This window comes from Magnolia sinica, chromosome 8 (genome assembly GCF_029962835.1).
Source record: "Magnolia sinica isolate HGM2019 chromosome 8, MsV1, whole genome shotgun sequence".
NCBI lineage: Eukaryota > Viridiplantae > Streptophyta > Magnoliopsida > Magnoliales > Magnoliaceae > Magnolia > Magnolia sinica.
The window spans coordinates 80,779,771-80,805,219 of record NC_080580.1 but is presented as its reverse complement, the minus strand read 5'-3'; the positions used below and the strand labels follow the sequence as shown (position 1 = coordinate 80,805,219).

General features: G+C 39.1%; 1 protein-coding gene across 1 annotated transcript; it reads right to left on the bottom strand.

The window, feature by feature from the left end:
• Positions 1–537: 537 nt before the first annotated feature.
• Positions 538–23,214, bottom strand: LOC131253502 (wall-associated receptor kinase 2-like). The gene is made up of 4 exons (XM_058254528.1): positions 22,279–23,214; positions 21,573–21,743; positions 1,368–2,607; positions 538–741 (listed from the first exon to the last, which is right to left on the bottom strand). Exons 1-3 carry the CDS (start codon positions 23,159–23,161, stop codon positions 2,330–2,332), a joined length of 1,332 nt encoding a protein of 443 aa, XP_058110511.1. The 5' UTR covers positions 23,162–23,214; the 3' UTR covers positions 538–741; positions 1,368–2,329.
• Between the last annotated feature and the right edge of the window lie 2,235 nt (positions 23,215–25,449).

Sequence of the window (25,449 nt, the reverse complement as noted above, 5' to 3'; positions counted from 1 at the left end):
TAGTAAGTTTTTGATTGTAACTCTTCATCCATTGGCCTTTAGAAGTAGCGTCCAACAGGAAAAGTCCTTAGAAAAGTTAGCCATGATGCCTAGTAGGAATCATGACCATCTATAAATAGTACGCTAACTATTCGTAGTAAATCACAATTCTTTAGAGTTTTAGTGATGGTTTAATTCGAAAACTTCTTCCACACTTTAGTATCCCTATTTAAATGGTTGTAAACTTATTTATTTCATCAATCAATCAATTTTTAAATTTCTTTATTTCTATTTTTTTTTATTTTCTCTCGTGGATTTGAGGTATATCTGTTAGGAGTTCAAAGAAGCTCCATGGATTCGGATTAGTTATCCTTGAGGAAGACGGTGATCGACCACCTCATGATCACGTTCATCCCTGCGCAAGGAATGTTTTGGTTCAAAGGCCCCTAGGGGGGCTATGGTACTATGTTAGAGATCTTGGGACTACAATTTGAAAAACAGTACGTCATACACATTTCAATGAGAATGACAGGAATGCATAGCAGAGACCAACAGATATATGTAGGAGATCTTAGTAGATAAACAGAAATGTATCCATATAGTTGTACATATGCTACTTGTACATGTGTATTTTATACTTGAACACACCACATTACGGTGGACATCAGTCAAGCAGCTGTATAACACTTACTCCTAGGCGAATATAGCACTTTTTTACCTCAAAGATATCTCCCTTCGCACCATAATACATTAATGTTTTACCTGAAATGTAAAGTAAAAGTCAAATACCATATTAGAAAATGGAGTCATTACTTACACCCACTTTGATGATTTGCATACACTAGTTACCCATTTTTGGAATTGAATGGGTACCGTACAAGTGGGTTGGATGATACAATGTACCAACCCCCAAAGAACCATAATATGGTAGAGCCATCTCTCCACAGAGAACACGTGGCAGGTTAATGCACCCATTAGGTCCACCAATGCATTGGCACCAAGAAGGATAGCTTACATTAACAATAAAACTATGAGACGATCCTTTCCAATACATTTTCTACCATTCATCCCACTTCAGATTTGATAGCTCAAGTATTTTCTTTTTCAACACTATAATGCCCAAAGATAAGATATGAGTCATTTTTTAGATAAACCATCCATACTAGGTGGACCCGATTCACACATCAGCTTGGCACGTGCAATTTAGAGAGGTGGCTGCACCATATTCTGCTTCTTCCGTCTCCACCGTATTAACAAAAGGGTACAATTTCAATTTAAAAAACAGAACATGGTTATATGATCAAATCAATTAGGATTGGTGAAGATATCAATTCCCTTCGTGCTATTCATCTTATTTACAAAAACAAAATCAGATGTTAGGGTATTACCTTCGAAACAAATAAGTGTGGCCAAATCTTTTTGGTGGAAATTGAATAGAAAAGAATCAACGCCCTGTCTCTAGTGCTGATAGGGTGTGGCCATCAACACTATATTCATTTGTTACATTGCCAGAGTAGCTCTGCGAAGGTCCAGCTTCACCTAGCAAGTTCTTAGTCTCTTCATGGTTTTTTGGCTCCCAAGGATGTTCATGAAACCTTCTTAGGCCCTCCAACTCCACCACCACTTCCTTCATTGTAGGCCGTTCTTTTCCTTTAAGTTTCAAGCATCTCTTAGCAAGCTGAGCAACTGCGATCAGCTGTTCTTCTCCCCCTTCATCTCGAACTCGTTCCTCTAAAATTTCAAACAGCCGATTCTCTTTCATTGATGAGAGGAAGTAGCTGGAAAGGCTTTTATTATCTTGTGATCTAGTGGAAGAAATGGGCCCCTCGCCTGTCAAGAGTTCCACAAGAACTACGCCAAAGCTATAAACATCACTCTTTCCTGTTAATTGGCCTGTTTGATGGTACTCTGGATCCAAGTATCCCCATGTCCCCATCACCAATGTCGTTATCCGAGTGTGATCTAATGGAACCAATCTTGAAGCTCCAAAATCAGACACTTTCGCCGTGAAATTGTTGTCCAAAAGTATGTTGGCAGACTTGACATCTCTATGAAAAATGGGTGTGGAAGCTGCTGAGTGTAAATAGTAAAGTGCCCCCGCGGTTTCTGCAGCAATCCTTAGACGGTTTTCCAAGGAAATTGATGAAGCATAGCCCTCACCATGGATATGCTGGAAGAGGGTTCCGTTGGAAATAAATTCGTAAACCAGGATGGGAACTTCAGCTTCTAAACAGCAACCCAAGAGCTTCACAATGTTCCTATGGATGATCTGAGATAAGACGTGGACTTCATTTATAAATTGCTCGATTTGGGTCTCATCCACTATTTTCGACTTTTTAACGGCGACAATTCAGTTGTCTGGTAAGATTCCTTTGTAAACAGTACCATAACCTCCCTCACCAACAATTTGGCTCTTGTCATAATTATAGGTTGCCTTTCTCAACTCTTCTGTAGTGAAGATTTTGCATGGCTCGGCAGATGATTGACGAGAAGAGATCTTTTCTTTTAATAGGAAACCTCCATTTTGTTTAAAGAATTTTTCTTTGAGTTTGATGAGTCTTCTTTTCCTCCATGCCCAATACAAAGAAAGACTACTGATGAGTAGAAATAAGAGACTTGAGCCAATACCTGCACGGATACTCAAAGGTAAGTGAACTATACTTTCATAAGATGCCTACATGATGAGAACTATACATTAGGCATGTTCTAATTAGAAAATGATCTTTTCATGCCACTATATATTTATTGTTTGAGAACATCTGTTGTACATGTCTCACTTGTGTAAGCCTTTCAATAAATGATACATTGGGACGGTTGGGTCATTTGAGTTTTACATGTTGTCTATTGCCCGTTTTCAACTTTGTTGATTTGCAAGGAAATAATCATTGTATGGATCTAAGTGTTGAACCTGTCTCTTTTAACCTTATTTCATGTGATTTGAGGACTTTTTTTTTAATTATTTTTTGAAGGTTTTAATTCGATGTACAGGACTGCCGGAATGGTTAATTTGATCATTTTCGAGCTCAGGAAGTGAGGACTTTCGGACTTGAAAATGAAATAGGAAAAACACTTCTTTATTTTTTTTATTTTTTTTTTAAAAGATGATGAGTCATAGAAGTGAGACTTTTGGTCCATATTGCCGTGAGTCCGAGTCAGCAACGATATAGGATGTGTCACCCTCAGTAATCAGATAGGATAAGGCAAAATATAAATATGACAAAAAGTTCAACAAAAATCTTTTAGTAAATATGTATGTCTTTATCAAACCTAACTTAAATGAAAGTAAAATTCTAATACCTGTAAGCAGAAGTAAATAAAAAATTCACACATTCAATATTTAACAAAGGGCACATAAAATATCAAACGTTATAGATCTTCCATTCTAACAAATTTTTAGTGCATGGCAATGCACAGGAGGACCTATCATATTAATGACTAGTGCTTTATTATTATTATTATTATTATTATTATTATTATTATTATTATTATTATTATTTTCTTTTCTACATAAAACGTTATGGATTGTTATTGCAGAGGCTTGGGAGAATAAGTTTATTCTACAAGGGTTGCATATGAGGCACACAATGGTGTGCGTGTTGTTAATCTAGTGCAGAGAAGACCTCAATCTCAGTTTGATTGGTTTCCCATCGATTCAACCGAAGTAGAAGGTATTTCTCAGTTTGCATGCTGCCCACTTTTGCATGTTTTCGATTTTACTAGTATATGTGTCGGTTTTTATCGATATAACCAAAGGTCCCATATGTCCGAATGACAGAACGTGTAGATGCGAGTTTTATTTCCCAATTCTATATGGGTGTATAAATAACCTTGTTAAGTTACGATTAAGGTGAAGATTCGAGGGTTTTGGATCCTAGCACGAATACTCAGGGATTTTGAGAGGAAAGCTAGGATTTTTATTGTAAGTTGTTCAATCTCTTGCAACCTTCTTCTAATTATAGTGGATTGATCGTTGCTTTGTGCCATGGTTTTTTTTTTTTTTTTTTTTTTCACAAGGGTTTTCCATGTTAAATCTCGTATGCTATCTATGTTTCTTTGGATTCTTGTTATTTATTGCTTGTTTGATTCTATTTTGAGGTTGCTTCCACGCCCAACAAGTGATGTTGGAGCTTAAGGTTAGCATATTGGTTTGAATCTGGAAACATGACATCGAAGGGATAAAATATAAAGTTTGAGATAGAGAAGTTTATAGGAAAAAATAATTTTGAACTATCGATATTAAAGATGAAAGCCATCATAGTTCAACAGGGGCTGTAATATGCACTCATTGAGAAAGCGTATTGTCCGGAATCTATGAAGGGGGATGATTGGAATGAACTTGATTAGAGGAAAATTAGTACAATCTAATTATATTTGGCAGATGAGGTCCTTTATAATGTCATCGATAAGATGACTATTGCAGGCTTATGGACAAAGATGGAGAGCATCTACATGACAAAGTCACTCACAAACCATTTATATTTGAAGAGACAGTTTTACACTCTAGAGATGTCGAAAGGGTCGGATCTCTCTAGCACATTAACATCTTCAATAAGTTGGTTTGTAAATTGATAAACATGGAGCTGAAAATCAATGAAGAAGACAAAACCCTTATTTTGTTGACATCTCTCCCGGAGTCATATGAGTATATGGTTTATACTCTTTGCTATACTCTTTGCTATGGTAGGGATACCTTGAACATCGAGATCATTATCTTTGCCCTTCAGTTGAAGCAATTGAGAAAGAAAAGTGGAGCCGAATGTACTTCTATGGATGCATTGTTTATTTACGAAAGAGCATCTGCGCAAGAGAAGGGAAAGTCGCGATCTATATCTAAGTCAAAAGGCAAAAGCAAGTTGAAGTGCTAGAATTGTTAGAGAATGAGACATACGAAGAATAACTATCAATATCCCAAAACCCAAAAGGAAAATATATAAGATAATTCACTAAAGGAAGAAAATTCAGTGGAATCTAATGAAGGATCAGACAGTTGTGACGTGTTGTCAGTGTTTGAGACCGGTTGCTTATATCAAGAGTGAATTTTGGATAAGGGGCATCATACCATATGTGTCCTCATTGGAGTTGATTCACCACATATAGTGAGTATGATGGTGGTCTGGTTCTTATAGGCAACGATCATACCTATAAGATGGTCGAAATTGATTTAGTTCACATCAAGATGCTTGATGGGGTGGAGCGTACTCTGACTAATGCGAGTCATGTTTTAGATTTGAAGAAGAATATGATCTTTTTGGGAGCTCTCGATACACTTGGATGTAAGTTTATTAGTTATAAAGATGTTCTAAAGGTTTCAAAAGGAGCACTCACATTTTTGAAAGCATAGATGAGCGAAAATTTTATAAGTTGATCATGAATACTATATTGGGTGGAGCCACAACGTCTGTAGCTAGCGGAGTCCATGTCAACACGTTTATATCATGCACACCTAGGCCACATGAGCAAGCAAGGTATAATGGTACTTCTCGATTGTTGTTTATCCTAGTTTTAAATGTTTTGATTTAGATATATGTGAGTATTGCATATATGGAAAACAATTAAGGTTATGCTTTAAAATCAGGAAGCATGTTAGTAAAGGTCAACTGGATTATTTGCATTTAGATATGTGGGGGTCGTCCTGTTATTTATGGATGAGGGTTGTCATTCTTTATTACATTCATTGGCGACTTCTCTAGTTGGGTTTGAGTTTATTTTTTAAAATACAAATTCGATATTTTCAACACTTTCAAGCCCTGAAAAGAAATGATTAGATATAAAAAATGATGAAAAGTGAAAATTCTAATAACAAATAATGACAATGAATTTACTTTAAGGAAATTTAATTAATAATGTAAGAGTGAGGAGACAATGAGATATAGCATAGTAAGGCATACGTTAAAGTAGAATGGCATGGCTGAACATATGAATCAAACTCTTTATGAGAAACGCTCCAGAGTGTGATAAGAAATTCTGGGTTGGGCAAGGAGCTATGAATTAAAGCCATCTTTAAGGCTTGTTATTTAGTAATCCAATCTCCCTCTATAGCCATTGATTGTAAAATTCCAAAAGTAGTATGGAGTGGTCAGGTAGTTGATTACTCAAGGTTGTGGTTTGGTTGTGATGCTTGTTAGTGCACTTTTTCATCTTGTTTGTCAATCATGTGAGTCCATGTGTCATGTAATCAGTTGAGCCTTTGGAAACTGAAAATCCAAGACACAATGGGACAAGAGCATCAAGGAGCAAATAACAGGAAAATGAAGTACCTTGGTAACCTTAATCCTTGACCTAAAATAACCCTTGAACCTCTAGTTGATCCTTGCTTAATAAGTAAACCTTATTAATCATTCCTTAGCCTTAAACTAGTAGACTTTCGGGTGATGCTTGATCTCATTGAGAAGACCTCGAGGGGTCTTCAATGGCATGAAAGACCACTCGATGGAATCGAGTAATTGAGATATGTCCCTCGAGTATTGATACTTTGATCTGAGTTTATTGATGGAATCGAGGAACTTTCAATAACATCGAAGGGTCCCCTCGATGCCATTGAAGACCACTCGATGACATCAGATAATTGCATGAAAACTACCCAGCAACAATTCAACTGAAAATCTAAATTTCTCAATGTCATCAAAGGCACACTCGATGCTATCGATAAAGTTGTTATTTGCCCTTTTTTTACCGTTGGAGCTCGAACCTTTTATAAAGGGCATTCAGTTCTTACCATTTGGATGAGTTTTTGGTGCAATATAAGCTTAGGTGATTGCATGATCATATACATCATCCTAAGCCTCTAAATTAATGAGTTCTAAGACATCTTCCTTAAGATTAATACTCAAATGAGGATTCTAACCTCCACCTTTAAGATGTGGTTGAAATCCATCATTTTCTAAAGATTAGACTCAACATGTGTAGGTATACCCTTGTCTAAATCCTCTAAAAAATCCATTTAGGTGAATCTCCTAGGAATTACAACTTCCCATTACGGGCTGTTTGATTTTTTATGTACCAGGGAAATACCCGGAAAAAGTTCATTATTACCTTTTTACTCTGTTTGAAATTTCAAGTGTATTTTCGTCTCGAAAATTGGTTTAAAAAAGCTGACTTAAATTTGTGGACCTCATTATGATGTGCATGACATATCCACATCGTCCATCTGTTTTATCAGAAGATTTTAGGGCCTAAGTCTAAAATTGAGACAGATGCAATACTCAAGTGGCCCATATCACAGCAAACAATGGCCTTAAATGTCCACCATTAAAAGTTATTTTGTTCTTTGGGCCCACATTGATGTTTATTTGTCATCTAACCTGTTCATGAAGTCATAAAAACATTGATAAGGGGTAAACACAAATATCAGCTTCATCCAAAACTTTTGAGGGCCACACAAATTTTTATACAGTAAGCATCCAATTTCCATTGTTTCCTGTGGTGTTGTCCACTAGAGCTTTAGATCTGCCTCAAATTTTGGGTTCATGCCCTAAATGAAGCTGACATATATGATGAACGGTGTGGATATGCCACATACATCACAGTGGGCCCTACATTCGTTTGGCAACCATCCTCAATTCTAGTGCTGAAAAGTTTGGCTGTCAACGTCTGCATCGGAAATAATGCGGTAATTACCTGGTAAGTATTTATTACCCATTTACTAGGTAATTACCTCTTACATGAAAAATCAAACAGGCCCTTAGTTGTAGGAGATTCTACCAACCTCTCATCACCTTGGTCACCTCAAAGGAGCAAATCATGCAAGGTGGTTGATCTTAGAACTAACGCAGTGGCAATGCATCAGCATCACAATTAGGGAGTAAGGGGAGCTAATTGAAGCATGAGAGAGCATCGATCAAGTAACCTTAAATGACACTACAAAAGAGGTTCAATCCAATAAGTAAGTTGTCATTTGTAAAAGTCCATATACACTCCTTCATTTTATAAGATTAAGTATAAGAGTTTGAATTGCCAAACTTGAATAGGTTCTTGTGTATGACCTTAGTTCTTATGTAGGACATAAATTAAAGTCCTTGTGCGGGCCATCGGACATGGATGTATACGTATTAGCCTCTAAGAGAGCCTTCAAAGGGAGTAAACGTAAGTCTTTATGTTAGGACTGATGTTGTTAGTTAGCTGTTGGAAAAATAACTAAAGTCTCTTGAGGGAGCCTCCGACGAGAGTGTACACTAGGGTCCTTATATAAAGATATAAAGGTTATAGGTAAACTTGATTTAAAATATCCGATAATAAAATCTGCTACACTCATGGGTTTAGTGCGTCCGCCTAGAGTGGAGTAGGGAAATCAAATCACTATACTTGCTTGTGTTTAAGATTGTCTTTGAGTACTTGTTTAATTATGCTTATATGATGAAGGTTTAATTATATGTATGAATGATTAGATGAATGCTAGTAGTTGATAAGTAGCACATCTCACACACACACATGTAGCTATCATGTTTATAAACTAGTTGCTATATAGGAATATGATTTGTAGGCTATATGATTGGACCCTCCATTAGCTTGGAAGCCTTTGAGTTAATTATCTTACTTATCGTTAATTGTGTATTAGTTTAATTTATGCAATTGTGTTTTAAAAAGGAAAAACTTTTATTTGGTCCAAATTTGTAAGACCCGTATCCTAAACCTTACCATTCTGTAGGTCTCCGCGGTTCTCCTGGTCGAATTCCGGTGACCCGCGATCTGTTATCGGTAGTTGGGTACGACCCTGAATCGTATCCCGTAGATTTGAGTCGGCTTGACCCGAGACTTGTACCCTAGTGACCGTGCCGTCGCCGCAGTTCCAATGCCGCGTCTCGAGCCTCAAGGCGATACCCAGGCCATGAGATGTGAGCTTGCGTTCAGTTCGAGAAAACACCGCGCATTTGTAAACCCAAGAAAGATTTCAAATCATGTCCCATCAATCCCATCAATCACACCTCATGTCAAGTACAACCACCCCACCCCTAAAGTCAACACTCTCTTACACAAAGTACACCCATCACTCACCTTTTCACCTATCACACCCATCTCCCTCTCTCTCTCTTCCACCTCTCTCTCTCTCATCTCTCTCTCTCATTTTTCCTCCCAAGCAACCCACGTCCATGGATCTCCATGGGAGAAGCTTTGTGTGGCCCACTTCTATCTCCCATCTCCACCATCCAAGTTTGATCCCAACCGTTGAAATTGTTCATTTGGAGCTCTAGCATGCATTGGCGGAAGAAGGAAGAAGAGATCTAAGGTGAGTGATTTTAATAATTGATTTTGTGATTTGAGGGCCCACATATGTGGGACCCATTTGATGTATGCGTTGTATTTTGAGGGACCCATAGTGGCAGGGTCCCTCCCATCTCCACCGTCCCCTCTTTCTCTCTCTCTCTCTCTTCCCTTTTGTGGCCCACCTTATGTGTTGAATATCCACACCATCCAGGATATCTGGACAGTGCTGGAACTGTTTGGACAGTGTGTGGACCACACTGATGTATATGTTTTATCATCGTTGTCCATCTATTTCGTCCAGACTGTCCAGTGGTTTGGACGTGGTGAGGTTGTGGAGGCCACTATGCTGTATGGGTTTTATCTGCACTGTCCGTGCAGTGGGACCCACCATGATATGTGTTCCATCCAACCGCCCGTACATCATGGGACGATGGGTTCCCATGCAGCATGTAGTTGCTGCTTTGACGTGCAGCAAGCTTGTGGGTCTGATCATAGAGGTATGCGTTATATCCCAACTGCCCATACACTTGGCAGCCCACCCACACGTGCTGCACGTGTGGGCAGGTGGGCCCACCTTAAGGTATGTATTTGTTGTTGGCCGTCCATAGCTGCTGCTGCAGTTAAACGTCAGCAAGTTCTGTAGCGACCACTGATGTCTGTGATGTACATCCCAACCGTCCATCTGCCGTGCAGTCGTGCAGGGACCACCATGATGCATCTGTTCGATCTACACCATTCATCATTTGGATGATGGGCCAGCCCACCCTACGACGTCCATCCATTTAAATGGGACCCACCACGATATATGTACTTTTGATGCCCACCGTCCGTCTGATGGACGGTGGGCCTGTAGCTGCTGCACGTACAGCAGGAGCTAGGGGTCACCGTGATGTATGTACAATCCACTTCATCTGTCCATCTGGACGATGGCAGATGGGGCCACCACTGATGGATGTATTTCATCCAAACCGTCCATTCATTTCATCTGGACGATTCCACTGTGATGCATGTTTTGCATTCAACGCTGGCCCTGGCACTTTCTCTCACACACACGTTTATATATTTATAATGTATATAATATATAATATATTAATAATATCATATTGGTGGGCCACACGTGTGGACCCACCACCTCATATGCATCAGATTTGCACCGTCCAGATCATCAGACTCTTTGGACGGTGGCTTTCTCTGTGTCATTTTAGATTATAATATAATGTAATATATTATATTATATTATATTATATGATAATATATTATATTATATTATATATGTTAAGGTGGGCCACTACGTGGATCGCACCATGATGTATGTTGTATCTGCACTTTCCATTTGCTAGACGGTGCAGCAGCCATGACGTCCAAGCCGTCCATCCATCTTACAGGTGGAGCCCACCGTGATGTATCCTTGCCGTCTATCCATTTGACGTGCATGCGGCCCCACTGTGATGCGTGTGTTGTATCCACACCGTCCATATGGTGGGACGGTGGGCCCCCTTTTGATTTATATATTCTATATCCAAGCCGTCCATCAGATTGGATGTGGGCCCACCATGTCACATGTGTTTTATCCAAACCGTTTATACATTTGGTGAGCTCGTCCTTGGGCTTGAGACTAAAAATAAGGTAGATCTAATATCAAGTGGACCACCCTACATAAAACAGTGGTGTTCAACGCCCACCCTTGAAACCCCTTTGGGTTACAAAAGTTTTGATTCAATATAGTAGTTGTTTTCCCTCCCTGTTCAGGTCTTTGTGACCTTATGAATAGCATGGATGGAAAATAAATACTATAGTGGGCCCACTAGAAATTTAACTATGAAAATTTATTATCACCACTATTATTTGTGGTATGGTCCAGATGATCTTTTGATATGATTCATTGTTGGATAATGCTCTAAAATAATCTCTATAGATGGATGAATGGTGTAGTCGTTGTGGCCCATTTGATATGGCCCATTGCGATGTATTCGAGGCTCATGGGCAAGGCCCGCTGTGATGTATTCGAGGCCCATGGCGTGGCCCATTGTGATTCGTTTGAGGCCCTTGTATGAAGCCCAACGTGACTTATGAGAGGCACATAAATAGGGCCCGATGTAATGTATGTGTGGCCGTTACGTTGTGTATGAATCTCTTATGTGGGTCACTTCTTGTGAGCAATGTTGGTTAAATGTCCACATCGATGGGCGATGGTGGTTAAATGTCCATATTGTGACCTTCCCTTAAGCCTTATTAGGCCCATTGATGCCGACTTTGATTATCGATCGATTCTGATTGTCGTGACCGATTTGTCGATTCTGATTATTGATCGATCCGATTGTCGTGACCGATTTGCGGATTCTGATCATCGATCGATCCCAATTGTCGTGACCAATTTACTGATTCTGATTATCGATCGATTCGATTGTCGTGACCGATTTGTCGATTCTGATTATCGATCGATCCGATTGTCGTGACCGATTTGTCGACCCTGATTATCGATCGATCCCGATTTACCGATTCTGATATTCGATCGATTCGATTGTCGTGACCGATTTGCCAATTCTGATTATCGATCGATCCGATTATCGTGGCCGATTTGCAGACTCTGATCATCGATCGATCCCGATTGTCATGACCAATTTGCCGACTTTGATTATTTATCGATTCTGATTGTCATGATCGATTTACCGATTTTGATTATTGATCGATCCGATTGTCGTGACCGATTTGCGGACTCTGATCATCGATCGATCCCGATTGTCGTGACCAATTTACCGATTCTGATTATCGATCGATTCGATTGTCGTAACCAATTTACCGATTCTGATTATCGATCAATCTGATTGTCGTGACCGATTTGCCGATTCTGATTATCGATCGATCCGATTGTCGTGACCGATTTACCGATTCTGATTATCGATCGATTCGATTGTCGTGACCGATTTGCCGATTCTGATTATCGATCGATCCGATTGTCGTGACTGATTTGCCGACTCTGATTACCGATCGATCCCGATTGACGTGACCGATTTGTCGATTCTGATTATCGATCGATCTAATTGTCGTGACCGATTTGCCGATTTTGATTAGCGATCGAGGCTGATTATCGTGACCGATTTACCAATTCTGATTATCGATCGATCCCGATTAACGAGGCTGAGTATCGAAGCCGATTCCGATTGTCGAGGTCGATTGTATAGGACGACCCCGATTGTTGATGCCGATTCCGAGTGTCGATTCCAATTGTCGAGACCTATATGATGTATATGTGAACCATAGTTGAGGCCTACTGTGATGTATTCATGGACCATGGGCAAGGCCCATTGTTGTGTATTCGTGGCCTACGGGCAAGGCCATTGTGATATATATTGTCCCATGATGTATGACGCGTTTGATGTATTCATGACCCATGTGTAGGGCCCACATGTCATGTATTTGAAGTCCATTAGCAGGGCCCACCTATTGTATATATGTGGCCCTTGAGTGAGGCCCATGGTGTTGTGTATTAGGTCCTTTTATGAGGCCATGAGTCTACTATATATTAGGATTTATGTGGGTCATTCCTCGAGGGCAATGCTGGTTAAATGTCCACATTGTCGAGGTCGATTGTTGATGCCAGTTATTGATACTAATTATGAGTATGTGACAGCATAGCATCATAATACATGCCCATACGCATCATCTGCATGTTTGTTATGAGATGTGATTGGCTATTGCATATGCCATAGGGTAGGTTGTTCATGGGGCTTCCTGATAGGCGAATTTGCCCCACATGAGAGCACGACATGTGCAGGATTGATGCATGATTGGACTGTGTGACTCATGCATCTCGCATTTGTGTGACATGACCACCGTACTCCCTAGCGACATCAGGGCCATAGCCTCCACAGGTATTTCGTGGATGGCTAGATGGGACACCGAAAATCTGTTCTACATGGGGTGCTATAGATATCCCTGGGCAAAAGTCCCTAAACCCTCTTGGTTCCAGAGGTTGCTCTAACATCTAGACCGAATGGATGCGTGAGCGCATGAGGGTTGTATACCGTTAGGCCGCGTCTTCCACTGTGTCGTGGTCGGTTGGAAGGGGGTGCAGCCTTACCTACCCGAGAGGAGGGGGCAAAGCTAGGCTGAGTTTGACCAGCTCGAGGAATGGGTCCACTATCGACGAGCCGGGCCCGATATTGGCAGGCGGATAGTGAGGTCTCTTCCACTCACCTTGTTGCGCCCGATGGGGCGGCAATCTGGTTTGGAGTGTAATAGACCCCGGTGATTTTTCAGAGAGGAATCGTATTGATATGTGGACTTATTGAATTGGAGTTGCATACTCATTCATTCATTCACTATCCACTCGGGCTGGTGGTGCGCAACTATGTGTTACGTGTACCTTCGTAATGGCCAGGATTTCGGTTAGGGCGCGCGACTAACCTGAGATCAAGAGTTTACCACATTGAGTTTGACTATCCAAATTTAGGTATGGAACTGGTTTGGATAGAAGTTCCTTGTGATGGACCTCGTGACCTGCGATACTACGTACTATCATCCCGACTTCACACTCCAGCATGGTCATTCCATTTGCACCACATATCGCATTACATCCGCCGCGTATGGCATTTCGGGGTACTATGTTTATGCACCGTATATTTCATTGCATCCATAGTACTTAGCATTTTGGGTTACTATGTTTCTGCATTTATATGGCCTAGACGGACTTAGCAGGATTTACATCTTACATTGTACCCTCGGTATCTGATATTTGGCTCTCTTTGACTCCTCATTTATATGGCTTATCTGAATTGCGTACTCTGATATCGTATGACTCATGGATATACCAGTATAATTCTGCTTACTCTAATATCGTATCTTGTCAGTATTTCTATTTATTCCACTGTCTAATTCATGGCATTGTATTGTATACTTGTCACTTACCTTATGCACACACTTTTACCACCCTCTAAGCTTTCTATAAGCTTATGCACGATAGATGTGTGCAGGTAATGTTAAGTTGCAGCAGCATTGGGTTGGAGTGTGCGGCGATCTTCTGGAGCTTATTTTTTGTCGTATGTATTTCCCTTTCAGCACTGTATTCAAACGATTATATTAGTGGATATGTGATGATGATGTTGCCTTTGTGATTTGGGTAATCTTGTGGTTATGCTCATTACGAGATAAACGTACGTTGGAAAATCCTTCTTGTAGGATCCCAGGATCGGAATCTGGTATATATACGCTGGGAGCCGAGAATGGGGTACTACGGAGGCTGTCAGCACCGAATTCGACGAACGAAAATTTTGTGAGCCCGGTTTCAGAATTTGGGGCGTGACAAAATTACTCTCCCTCTAGAACATAGCCTTTATTCCTTACCTTCGCCAAGCTTTCGCACGCATAGCTCGTGGTCCACTGTCACGTGCAATTTCAATGCTTACTCTCAGATATCGTTAGTTGAGAGAGATAAGATAGACCAAACGGCTAAGAAGTGTACTTTTGCTGGCTATAGTGATGGAGTGAAAGGTTACAGATTGTATGATCGGGTTTCACGGAAAATCATATTTACCCGGTATGTTAAGTTTAATTAAGGCTCCTTATTTAAGAAGGATGAGCACAAGGAAATAAAAAAAATAATCAATTATTGAATTGAAACAGACATAGGTGAAACACTTAAAGAATTTAAGTCATAGGTAGAGTACGGGAATAGGTGAAACAACCACTTGACAGGAGAAATCTACCAAGGGATCACATGTTACTATTGAAATATAGGGATAACTCAAATATTACATTTACTCTCATTGCTGATGAGAGGAATCCGTATGCTTTTCAAAAAGAGCTAGAAGATAGAGATGTAAAGAAGTGGATGGCAACAATTCATGATATGATGGACTCTATATATAAAAATGAAACGTAGGAGCTGATGGATGTAGTCGTTGGACGAAAAGTGATTGAATACAAGTAGATTTATCGGAAGAAACAGAAGAGGTACAAGGCTAGATTGGTAGCGAATGATTATACTTAGAAGGAGGGTGTCGACTTTAGTAAGATATATTTATGCCAGTATTAATAAAGTAAGTATCTATCAGATTTGTATTGGGGTTCCTTTCTTGGGGGCGCTCGATTTTTTGGCATTTTCTTTTTAGGGTCATTTATAATAGGTGATCCCCAGGTCATTTTTCTCTTGAGGAAGCCCGAATGTAATTATCATTAATATTAATGAAAATTTTTTCGTTTCTAAAATTAAAAAAAAAAATCTATTAGATTTGTATTGGCTTTGGTTGTAAAATACAATTTGTAACTATAATAGTTAGATGTGAAGACTGTGTTTCTTCATGTGGAACTAGCAGACCAGATCTACATGAAGCAACCTTAACGGTTCGAGGCATAAGAAAAGGAGAATTTAGTTTGCAGGTTAAAGAGTTCATTGTATGGCTTCAAACAATCGCCTAGGCAAAGGTATAAGAAATTTGATTTTTTCATGTTGAGTCAGCGGTTTATCATAAGTGAATTCAATTATTATATCTTGTTTAAAGCACTGAGTGAAAGGGAATTCATTATTTGGGTGTTGTATGATGTTGATATAGTTATTGCCAGCCATAACATGTCTAAAATCAACATATTGAATGCTCGGTTATCTAGGAAATTTAAGATGAAAGATCTGGTAGTTGCAAATAATATTCTCGGCATTGATATAAATAGAGACAAGGAAATTAGCAGACTATGGTTATCTTAGGAGGAATATTTTGAGAATGTCTTACTCAAGTTTGGATTGAAAAGACAAAATCAATTAGTAGTACCTATGCTACTCACATTCAAATTTTTTCGGAGTTATGTCCTTCGTCGGATGAAGAAAAGCGGTATATATTTCACGTGCCCTACTCGAGTGCAATTGGTAGTTTTATTTATGCCATGGTCTATATTAGACTAGATAGTTTATATGTGGTTGGTGTTGTGAGCAAATATATGTCAAACCCTGACAAGCAACATCGGAAAACAATGAAATGGTTACTTCAGTATATACGAGGTACTATGGACTACATCTTAATTTTTAAAAATTCTAAGGAAAAACTCATAGGATATGTAGATGCGGATTATGTAGGGAATGTAAATAATAGAAAGTCGACTTCCAGTTACTCATTTGTGTTAGCGGGCAAAGCTATTAGTTAGATGTTGAAGCTTTAGTCTGTGGTTGCACTTTCCACAATCAAATATGAGCGCATGGAAGTGATGGAAGCATTCAAGGAACTTGATTGGTTGAAAGGAATGATGAATGAGTTTGGACTTCAATAGAAAGTAATGCCTGTGCATTATGATAGTAAGAGCATAATCAATTTAGTAAAGAACTTGGTGTATCACTTCCTGACTAAACATATTGATATTCATCATGACTTTCTCTGAAAGATGCTAAAGGAAGGAAATGCCACTCTTGAGAATATTCACACTAACGAGAATTTGATAGACATTCTTATAAAGGTTGTTCCTTTAGACAAATTCAAGTTCTGCTTGACTTTTCTGGGCTTGGCAAAGAAGAAATGAAGACGGAGTGTGTACGAAGCGATGATGACATTATGTTAAAGATGATTAGAGATAGTGGTAGCAACTTCAAACAACAGAGCTGTAAGATTAAAGGCAAGGTTGATATTGTTGATCAAGTGACTTTAATATAGTGTTGAGAAGACCTATGTCGTGGTTCAACCAGTTTCCCATATCGGTTCGACTAAATTAGAGGGTGATTCTCTATTTACGCATTATCCACTTTTGCACATTTTCGGTTAGACCGGTATATGTATCAGTTATTGTTAGTGTGACTGAAGGTCTCATCAATCCGACTGATGGAACGTGTAAGTGTGGTTTTTATTTCATAGTTTTGTACGGGTATATAAATACCATTGTTAAGTTACGATTATGGTGAAAATTTGAGGGTTTTAGAGCCTAGCACGAACACTCAAGGGTTTTGAGGGGAAAGCTAAGATTTCTACTACAAGTTGTTTCATCTCTTGTAACATTCTGATTATAGTGGATTGATTGTCGCTTTGTGCAGTAGTTTTTTTTTTCCACAAGGGTCTTCCACCTCAAATCTCATGTGTCTCTATGTTTCCTTGAATTTTTCATTCTCCATTACTTATTTGATTCTATTCTAATATTGTTTCTACCCCCAACATATAATATGGCATCCAACATGTCCACAATGTTCGAGTCGAAATGAAACTTAGAAAGACACGTTAATGTCTTAGGAGAAAAAGAGTTCCCTACTTGGGAAAAAAAAAGAACCTCCTTTTTTTTGTGCAGAACATGGGAACACACCACCAATAATATTATTAATCAATAACATTAACTTCTTTAAAATGAAAAAAATATATATATATATATATATATATATATATATATATATATATATATATATATATATATAGATATATATAATGAATGCGTAAGTAAAGAAAAATAAATGTCTGGAAAATAAATCAACGGCCAAATGCAAATAATCGTGAGGGTCCCCCAGGAAGATGGTGCTCGACCTCATATGTCCATTCCTGTGTCAGTTTGGTATCAAAGCAAGGCTTTTTTTTTTTTCCTTGGATCTATGGCTTTTAACAACGGGTTGGACAACATTCCCATAAACAGTGCTCCAGAGAATTTACCTTTAATGGCGGCGGCCTTCGAAGCGACACAATGAGAGAATCGGTAAGTCATGCAAGGGTTTCAGGCTTCCATTAATCACATGACGAAGGCCCTAAGCCAACCTCGTATTCATGGCGGTGATCCGTCCCCAGTAGGCACTGGAACTCGTAATCGTACTGATCATAGGACGATGCTGGCAGTGAACCACAAGATCATTCCTGAGAACGTGGGATCTAGCGATATGATTTGACAACATTATGGATGAGGTGTTCATCAGATAGATCAAATGGATCGAGAATTCAAGATGAAAGTCGATCTTCCTAGTTTCAATAACCAACTCCACTTCAACAACTTCTTCGATTGGTTGCTTGAAGTCAAACGTTTCTTTGACTAAATGGACATCGTGGAAGAGAAGAAAGTTAAACTTGTGGCTTAGAAGTTAAAGGGCAGATCTTCAGCTTGGTGGGAACAACTTTAACTCGAACGGACGAAACAAATGAATGCGCCAATTCCCACATGGTCGCGGATGAAGCAGTTGTTGTGCATGCGATTCCTCCAACGAGATTACAATAATATATTATTCCAACAAAATCAAAATTCTTGACAGGATATCCGATCAGTAAAGGGTTATGTAGAGAAATCTCATAATTTTTCAGTGAGAGATAACTTCGTAAAAACGGAGTTGCAACATGCCAAATGATTCATCATTAGCGAACATATGGCCCATATGGGAACAAAGAACCAACCTAAGACTTCTAAAGTGGAGGAAAATTCTTTCATAATTGAACATGATTTTATTAAACAATCTGAGGAAATAAGAGATGCAGATGCATTAGTTAAAAAGGGAAAATATATAGAACCTGTGAACATCTAGAGGATTTGAAACCAGTGTTGTATGAGTTCAAGGCGATTGTGCTCGATGAACTCTCTAATAAATTGCCTCTCATACGAGATATATAAAACCACATTGATCATGTCTTAGGGGCAAGTCTGTCTAATTGCCCACATTATCAGAAAGAATGTGAGATCTTGCAAGCACAAGTGAAGGAATTGATCTATACTAGTCAAGTCAAGGAGAGCATGGGTACATATATTGTGTCAGCTCAAGAACCTAATGCAAAGTACAAGAAAAATGTTGGTAAACATCGATGCTAGAAATTGTTTGAGTATTATGAGCGAAGTCCCTTAAGTAACTCGAGGACGAGTTTTTTTCAAGTGGAGGAGTCTGGTGTAGGATGTGGCACAAATACATTCCTAGCTCTTCCCCTACTTTATTACAGTCCTAGCTGAGGGGCTGACTGATGGAGTGTGGCTAAGTCTGGTCTTCCTTTCCTTTTTGATTCCACTTTTCCTTCTTGTTTTTCCTTTTGGACAGTGTCTTAATTTGCTAATTGATAGGTGTTGCTTGATTTTTTTGTTTTAGAGCCCACCCAAAAAATCAAGGTTGTAAGCTTCCTTTAGCAATATACATCTAGGTGGAGAGTTTCCATTTAGTTTCAAAAAAAAAGAAAAAAAGAAAAAAAAAAGAGCATGGTTGGACCAAAAGAAGGTGAACCGTAAATTGGCCATAACTTTTGATCCAGGTATTGTTACAGGGCGCACAACCTATCGATCTTTATTGCAATAGGTCATCCGTGGTTATCCGACCTACAAAATGGGTCGTGTTTGTCCGTTGCATCAGCAAATGCACTCTTTTAGCTCAAAAACAAAATTTTGAAGAAAAATTACTATTTTTAGTAATTCCGATTTTTAATATTTTCTTTTTTGAAGAGTTTTAGATTTTTCTTCTTTTTTAGAAACAACTTGTAATCATGTTAGGACTCTTCTAAAAAAAGTTTATTTGAAATTTTTATTTTTAAAAATTAAGCTTTAGAAGAGTTTTAGTAGGATTAGAATAAATTTTTTTTTTTTGTTTGAGTTGGAATTTTCCTATTTTTGGTAATTACAAATTTTAGTTTTTTGTTTCTTTATTAATAGTGTAACTTGGACACACATGAGACAATTATTAATTAATTTATTTCATAATTTATTAGAATTATTTCTGGTTTCTATTTTTCCTCGTGAAGTCAGAGTAATTATCCCTCGAGGAAGGTGCGCAACCTCATCAGGTACATGCCTTGTTAATGATGGTGGAAGGGGATCTAGGCAGTTCAAAAGTTCATGGTTAGCATTCTAGACGTCTAGTGATGGTGTGAAGCAACATGGACTGTAAACAGTGATATGAAGCATCCAACTATGGTTCACAACATTTTGGAACATTTAAAAGTCCATGGACAATGATATGGATCGTCCAATGATAGTGGAAAATGATATAGGCTGTTGCTAGTCAATGGACAATGGTCTAAAACATCTAGAGAGAGAGATTCACGATGGGAAGAGAGAGTCACGAGTGGAAGGGAAAAATGAAAGAGACGGGGCTTAGCTACGGACGGCTTCAGTAGCCATCTCACCACGGAAGTGACGTCAACAAGTTCTGTGACCCCCACTATGATCTAAGTGTTGTATCCACACCGTCTATCCAATTAGAGAGATCATTTTAGGGCATGAGCCAAAGAATTAGACAAATCTAAAGCTCAAGTGGACCCACCACAGAAAACAGTGGGGATTGAACGCCTGGGGCCTAGAAAGGTTTCAACAGTGGAAATCATTATTCCCACTGTTTCCTGTGGTATGATCCAATTGATCTTTGGATATGCTTCAAGTTTGGTCTCAACCCCTTAAATTAGCTGGAAAAACGTATGGACGGTGTGGATAAACCACATATATTCACAGTGGGTCCAACTGAGTGAGCTATAACCTGTGACCTCTGTCAGGGCTTGGCACTTGGAAAAAGGCTTACTAGCATTAACATGCATAAAATCCACACCATCCATTAGGTACACCACTACTTGTTCGAACTTGATCCCCAAAAGCCTGGTTGATCCAACAATCACATGGGCTAACCGTAAAATTATACCTAATATATATCTCTAGATTCACTTTTTTATGGCTCGCCTGAGTTTTGGGATAATGATTTTGGGAATTATTTCATCTAATTAGGCACATTAGATTAATGGATTGGATATCATATAAACGCCACGATTAGTCTTAGAAAAAAAACTAATGGTGGATGTCCGGTACCAACCGTTTCTTTTTTTACACTAATGATTTTTACACACGCATACACAACCCCACACACTCACGCCTTAGTGAGCTTTCACCACCTATGGATACTCGAACCCTTGACTGGGTGTTGAATAGTGGTGAGATAAACTCAAAATATAAGTGTTGACTTTTTCTTTTTTTCCTGTTGTGGTTCCACCTAATTAGGCCAAAATTGCACGGTTGTCATGCCTCACTGGGAAACACTACGGTGTTTCGAGACACGAGGTCACAAGTTCCAGTATCCGTTGTGGTGAGAGTATGCGAGTGTGTGAGGATGTAAGTGCGTGAGTGTGAGTGTGTGTAAAAAATAAAAAATAAAATAAATATAAAATAAAAATTAGGCCAAAATATAGGTGGGTTTTCATTGTTAAATAAAAAAAACAAACAAAGAAACTATAAAATGACACCTGGAAAATCATGAAATACTACTTTAACTTGAGGATAACAAAACAGATGTTTTTTATTTATTTTATTTATTTATTTTTTATTTTTTTTTAAAAAGGAAAGCTCAGAAACAGATTAAAAAATTGCAATAGAACTGAATAATCTACTATCTGGTTGGGTGGACCGATATTAATTCAAGCTGCTTTGATTTAAAGAAGTTTGTAGTCCACCAATGAGTTCTTGAACTACTAGTATAATTGGAATTGAAGAATTACCTAGAACAACGGAGACTAATGGAAATTCATGTGTGTCTTTAAGGCAAGCTTCGTTGTCATCGCGGAGTCCATGGTAGCCTTTTCTACAAGAACATGAATAACTTCCTGGCAGATTTATGCAATCATGTTGACAACGTTTCTTCACCTCATCCTTCTCACACTCGTTGATATCTACAAACCAGCCATCACAACGTCCAACAACAACAAGTCAGTAATTTACATCACACTAATGGGATAGTTAGGATCCTTGGATCTACTCTTTAGACTTTCTAGTTTATATGTAAACTTCAAATTTTAAAGTACGGTTCCTCGACTTGTCCATTCCAGCTAATTTTCCGTCTGGGAACATGCCCCAGAAAGGAAACATGGTGCCTTGGCACCCTCCAGGGAGATGAGGATTCACCCCAAACCGTGAGAGCAATTGCTATTACAGAGGTCCATTTCAGCCGTCTGGTATATCTGATCTCCCATGTCCCAGTCGAGCACCATTGAACGGTTTCGCTTCTATTCCAAAATTGATACCGTTTAGATCTGATGCATAGAAATCGAATACCTTTTCAGCCATGAGATGGGCCATCAAGGATGGGCACCACGTGATGGACGATCCTTACCTCATAAGATTGGATTGGACCCAAGTTACAGTAAAGATTGATGATGGGACTTTGCATTGGATAATAATAGTCTTAGAAAGGATTAAATATCATACCTTGGCACCCTTCGGGAAGATAAGGATTTCCTTGGTAACCTTCAGAGCAATTGCACCGGTAACCCAGACCATTAGACGAGTTGTAACAGTGGCTATTCTCACTCACGCAAGCGAAGGTGGCCGAGTCCTTCTGTGCGATCTCGCATGATTCATTTCTGATGGCCCAGTGAACCACCACTGGAACGGTTTTGCTTCTATTCCAAAATTTGATACCTTCCAGGTCAGATGCTTTGAAGCTAAAAGCATTTTGATCCACCAGAAATGCGTAGCTGCACGGGTTGAAAGTCGAGACGTTTGTATGATTGTAGTAGCTACCAAGCTCAACCTCGAATCTCTTGAAAGCCTTTGGTATAGAGGTTTGGCAACATCCTATCCCGGAACAATCACCGTCGATCACGCTGTCAGTGTTGCTGCATAATGACATACAACCACTTGTGAAGTTGCGGCCCCACGAGCCAGTGATGTAGGCGTAGGTATCACAACCGATGGCCGTGAATTTGTTATGAGTTTCTGAGAACGTGAACGACGGATTATCGAACAAGTGGACCCACTTGATGGATTTGGACTGCAATTCTCCTGTCTTTTTGTAACAATCCCAGCTTATATGGTTTGAAATTCTCATTACGCCTGAAAGCAATGATATTTCGAAAACCTCAAGCCTACCCCAAAACGGTTTTGGAGGGTCATTATTAGTATCGTTGCAGGTGATATTGAAGCCTCCGACGCCAATGTTGCATCTATCGCCGATACCAAACGGATAAGGAATGTCAACCTTCCCGCATTTGTCAGGGCAGCCGGGCTTGGTTGTTACTAAAGGTTGTGATGCTAATCCTTCTGGTGTTGTTGCTAGCCAGAAGAGCTGAAGCAACAAATACAAAGCCATCTCTCTCTCTCTCTCTCTCTCTCTCTCTCTCTCTCTCTCTCTCTCTCTCTCTCAAAATGTATCTGTGAAGAGTAGGTGGGATATGGTAACTATAAATAGGCCATATATACATCACTTAAACCTACGCCACACTTGTTCCAAGCTTTTACCAGTGGGGCCCACGATTGATTGCTAGTGACCGTTGATTTGACGTAACCTGGGTTGGCTATGTGACCATACCCAAATGAATACGGATCGGAAGATGGCAAAACGTGGAACGATTCCCGCATTCACACCAAAAGCTTAGGAAAGGAGTCCGTCGAAGGTCTGTAGGATCCGCATGTTTTTGTGAAATCCACTTCGTCCATCATTTGTGCCATATTATATTAGCACTTATTGTCAAAAATCAGGCCCATGGAAATCCAATGTAGATCACACCACAAGGAAAAGTGACGACTGGATGCATGCATTTGAAAGATATTATATTAGCACTTATTGTCAAAAATCAGGCCCATGGAAATCCAATGTAGATCACACCACAAGGAAAAGTGACGACTGGATGCATGCATTTGAAAGGATTTTTTGGCTGGTGTAGACACGTCGTGCGAAGATGAGCGCCGACGCTCCGCGAGCTCCGAGTTGTACGAACGGTTCAAAGGAGATTAAAGTTACATGGGAACCATAATGATGTATTTATTATATCCACACCGTTCATCCATGTTTTGAGATCATTTTAGCGCACTAGCCAAAAAATGAATCATATCCACAGCTCAAATGGACCACACCAAAAATAGCAGTGGCATAATCATTTTCACCATTAAAAAATTTATAGGGCCCACCATAACAGCTTATTTTACATCCAATCTGTTCATAAGGTTAAAAATACCTTTACAAAGAGGAAAAAAAATTTCATGTTGATCCAAAACTTCTGTGACCTCGGAAGGGTTTCAATGGTAGAAGTTCAATTCCTCGTTGCTTTTTACAGTGTGGTCCACTTTATCTTTAGATCTGTCTTGTCTTTCGTCTCAAACCTTACTACGCACTCAAAAAAGAGATGGACAGTTTGGATATAATACAGACCTCGTGATGGGACCCACAGAACTTGGCAGGTGTACCTCACACCAATTATATATGTATTTATTATATCTAAGCGGATTGGCTGGTGTACCTCACCCCAGTTATATATGTATTTATTATGAGTCCAGATCCTTTGTTATCAAGTCAACTTCCAAAACATGAATCAGATCCAAAGATCATATGGACCACACCATAAATAACAGCAGAGATAGTGATTTTCACCGGTAAAAAAAATTGTAGGGCCCACCAAAACATTTATTTTACATCCAATCTGTTCATAAGGTCACAAATACCTTAATGAAGAAGGAAAAAGATATATTTATATTGATTCAAAATTTCTGTGACCCAAAAAAGGGTTTCAATGTTAAAGGTTCAATCCCCCCGTGGTTAGTGCTGAAACGAGGTATCTTCACTTAGTCTACCACTTGAGCTATGGATCAGGGTGTTGATGAAACTCACCTTATGAAAGGGTTGGATGACATATAAACATGATGGTGGGTCCCTCAGAATGATTCAAAGGTTGGCACTTCCAAACCAACTGTTACTCATGTTGTGGCCCACTTAAACTTCCGATCTGCTTGATATTTGGAATAAAATGATAAAGGAACCCTTAAAAGATGATGGACGGCCTAATGTTACATAGAAATCTAGTGGGGCCATACACCATTCAATTTAGATTTAGGTTGATTGTTATAAAAATAACTTGGGTTGTTGAAACCGGAGCAGAATAATCCACAATGCAGGCGGTTTCAATGACATGGGAAAGACAAACTTCCGTGAAGCCGTGGGGCCTACCTTAACGTATGAGTTATATATCTACACTGTCCATCCGTTTTCCCATGTCATTTTCTGCCATGGTCCCAAAAATGAAGCATATCCAAATCTCAGGTGGACTACATTACTATAAAAAGTGGTGATTTAATGCCCACCGTAAAAAAATTATGGATCAAGCTTATATTTGTTTTTTTTTGTTTTTTCCCATTATCCAGGTCTATGTGACATTATCAACAGGGTCTGTGTGACATTATCAACAGGTTGGATGGAAAATAAACATTATAGTGCCTTGGGAAGTTTTTATTTGTGAGTGTTGTTAGTGCACTTATTTTTGTACTTTATTTGTCAATCAAGTGAGTCCATGTGTCACATAGTCGATTGAGCCCTTGAAAAGTGAATACTGAAGACACAATGAAGATAAAACATTAAGGAGAAAAGAACATTTAAAAGATATGCCA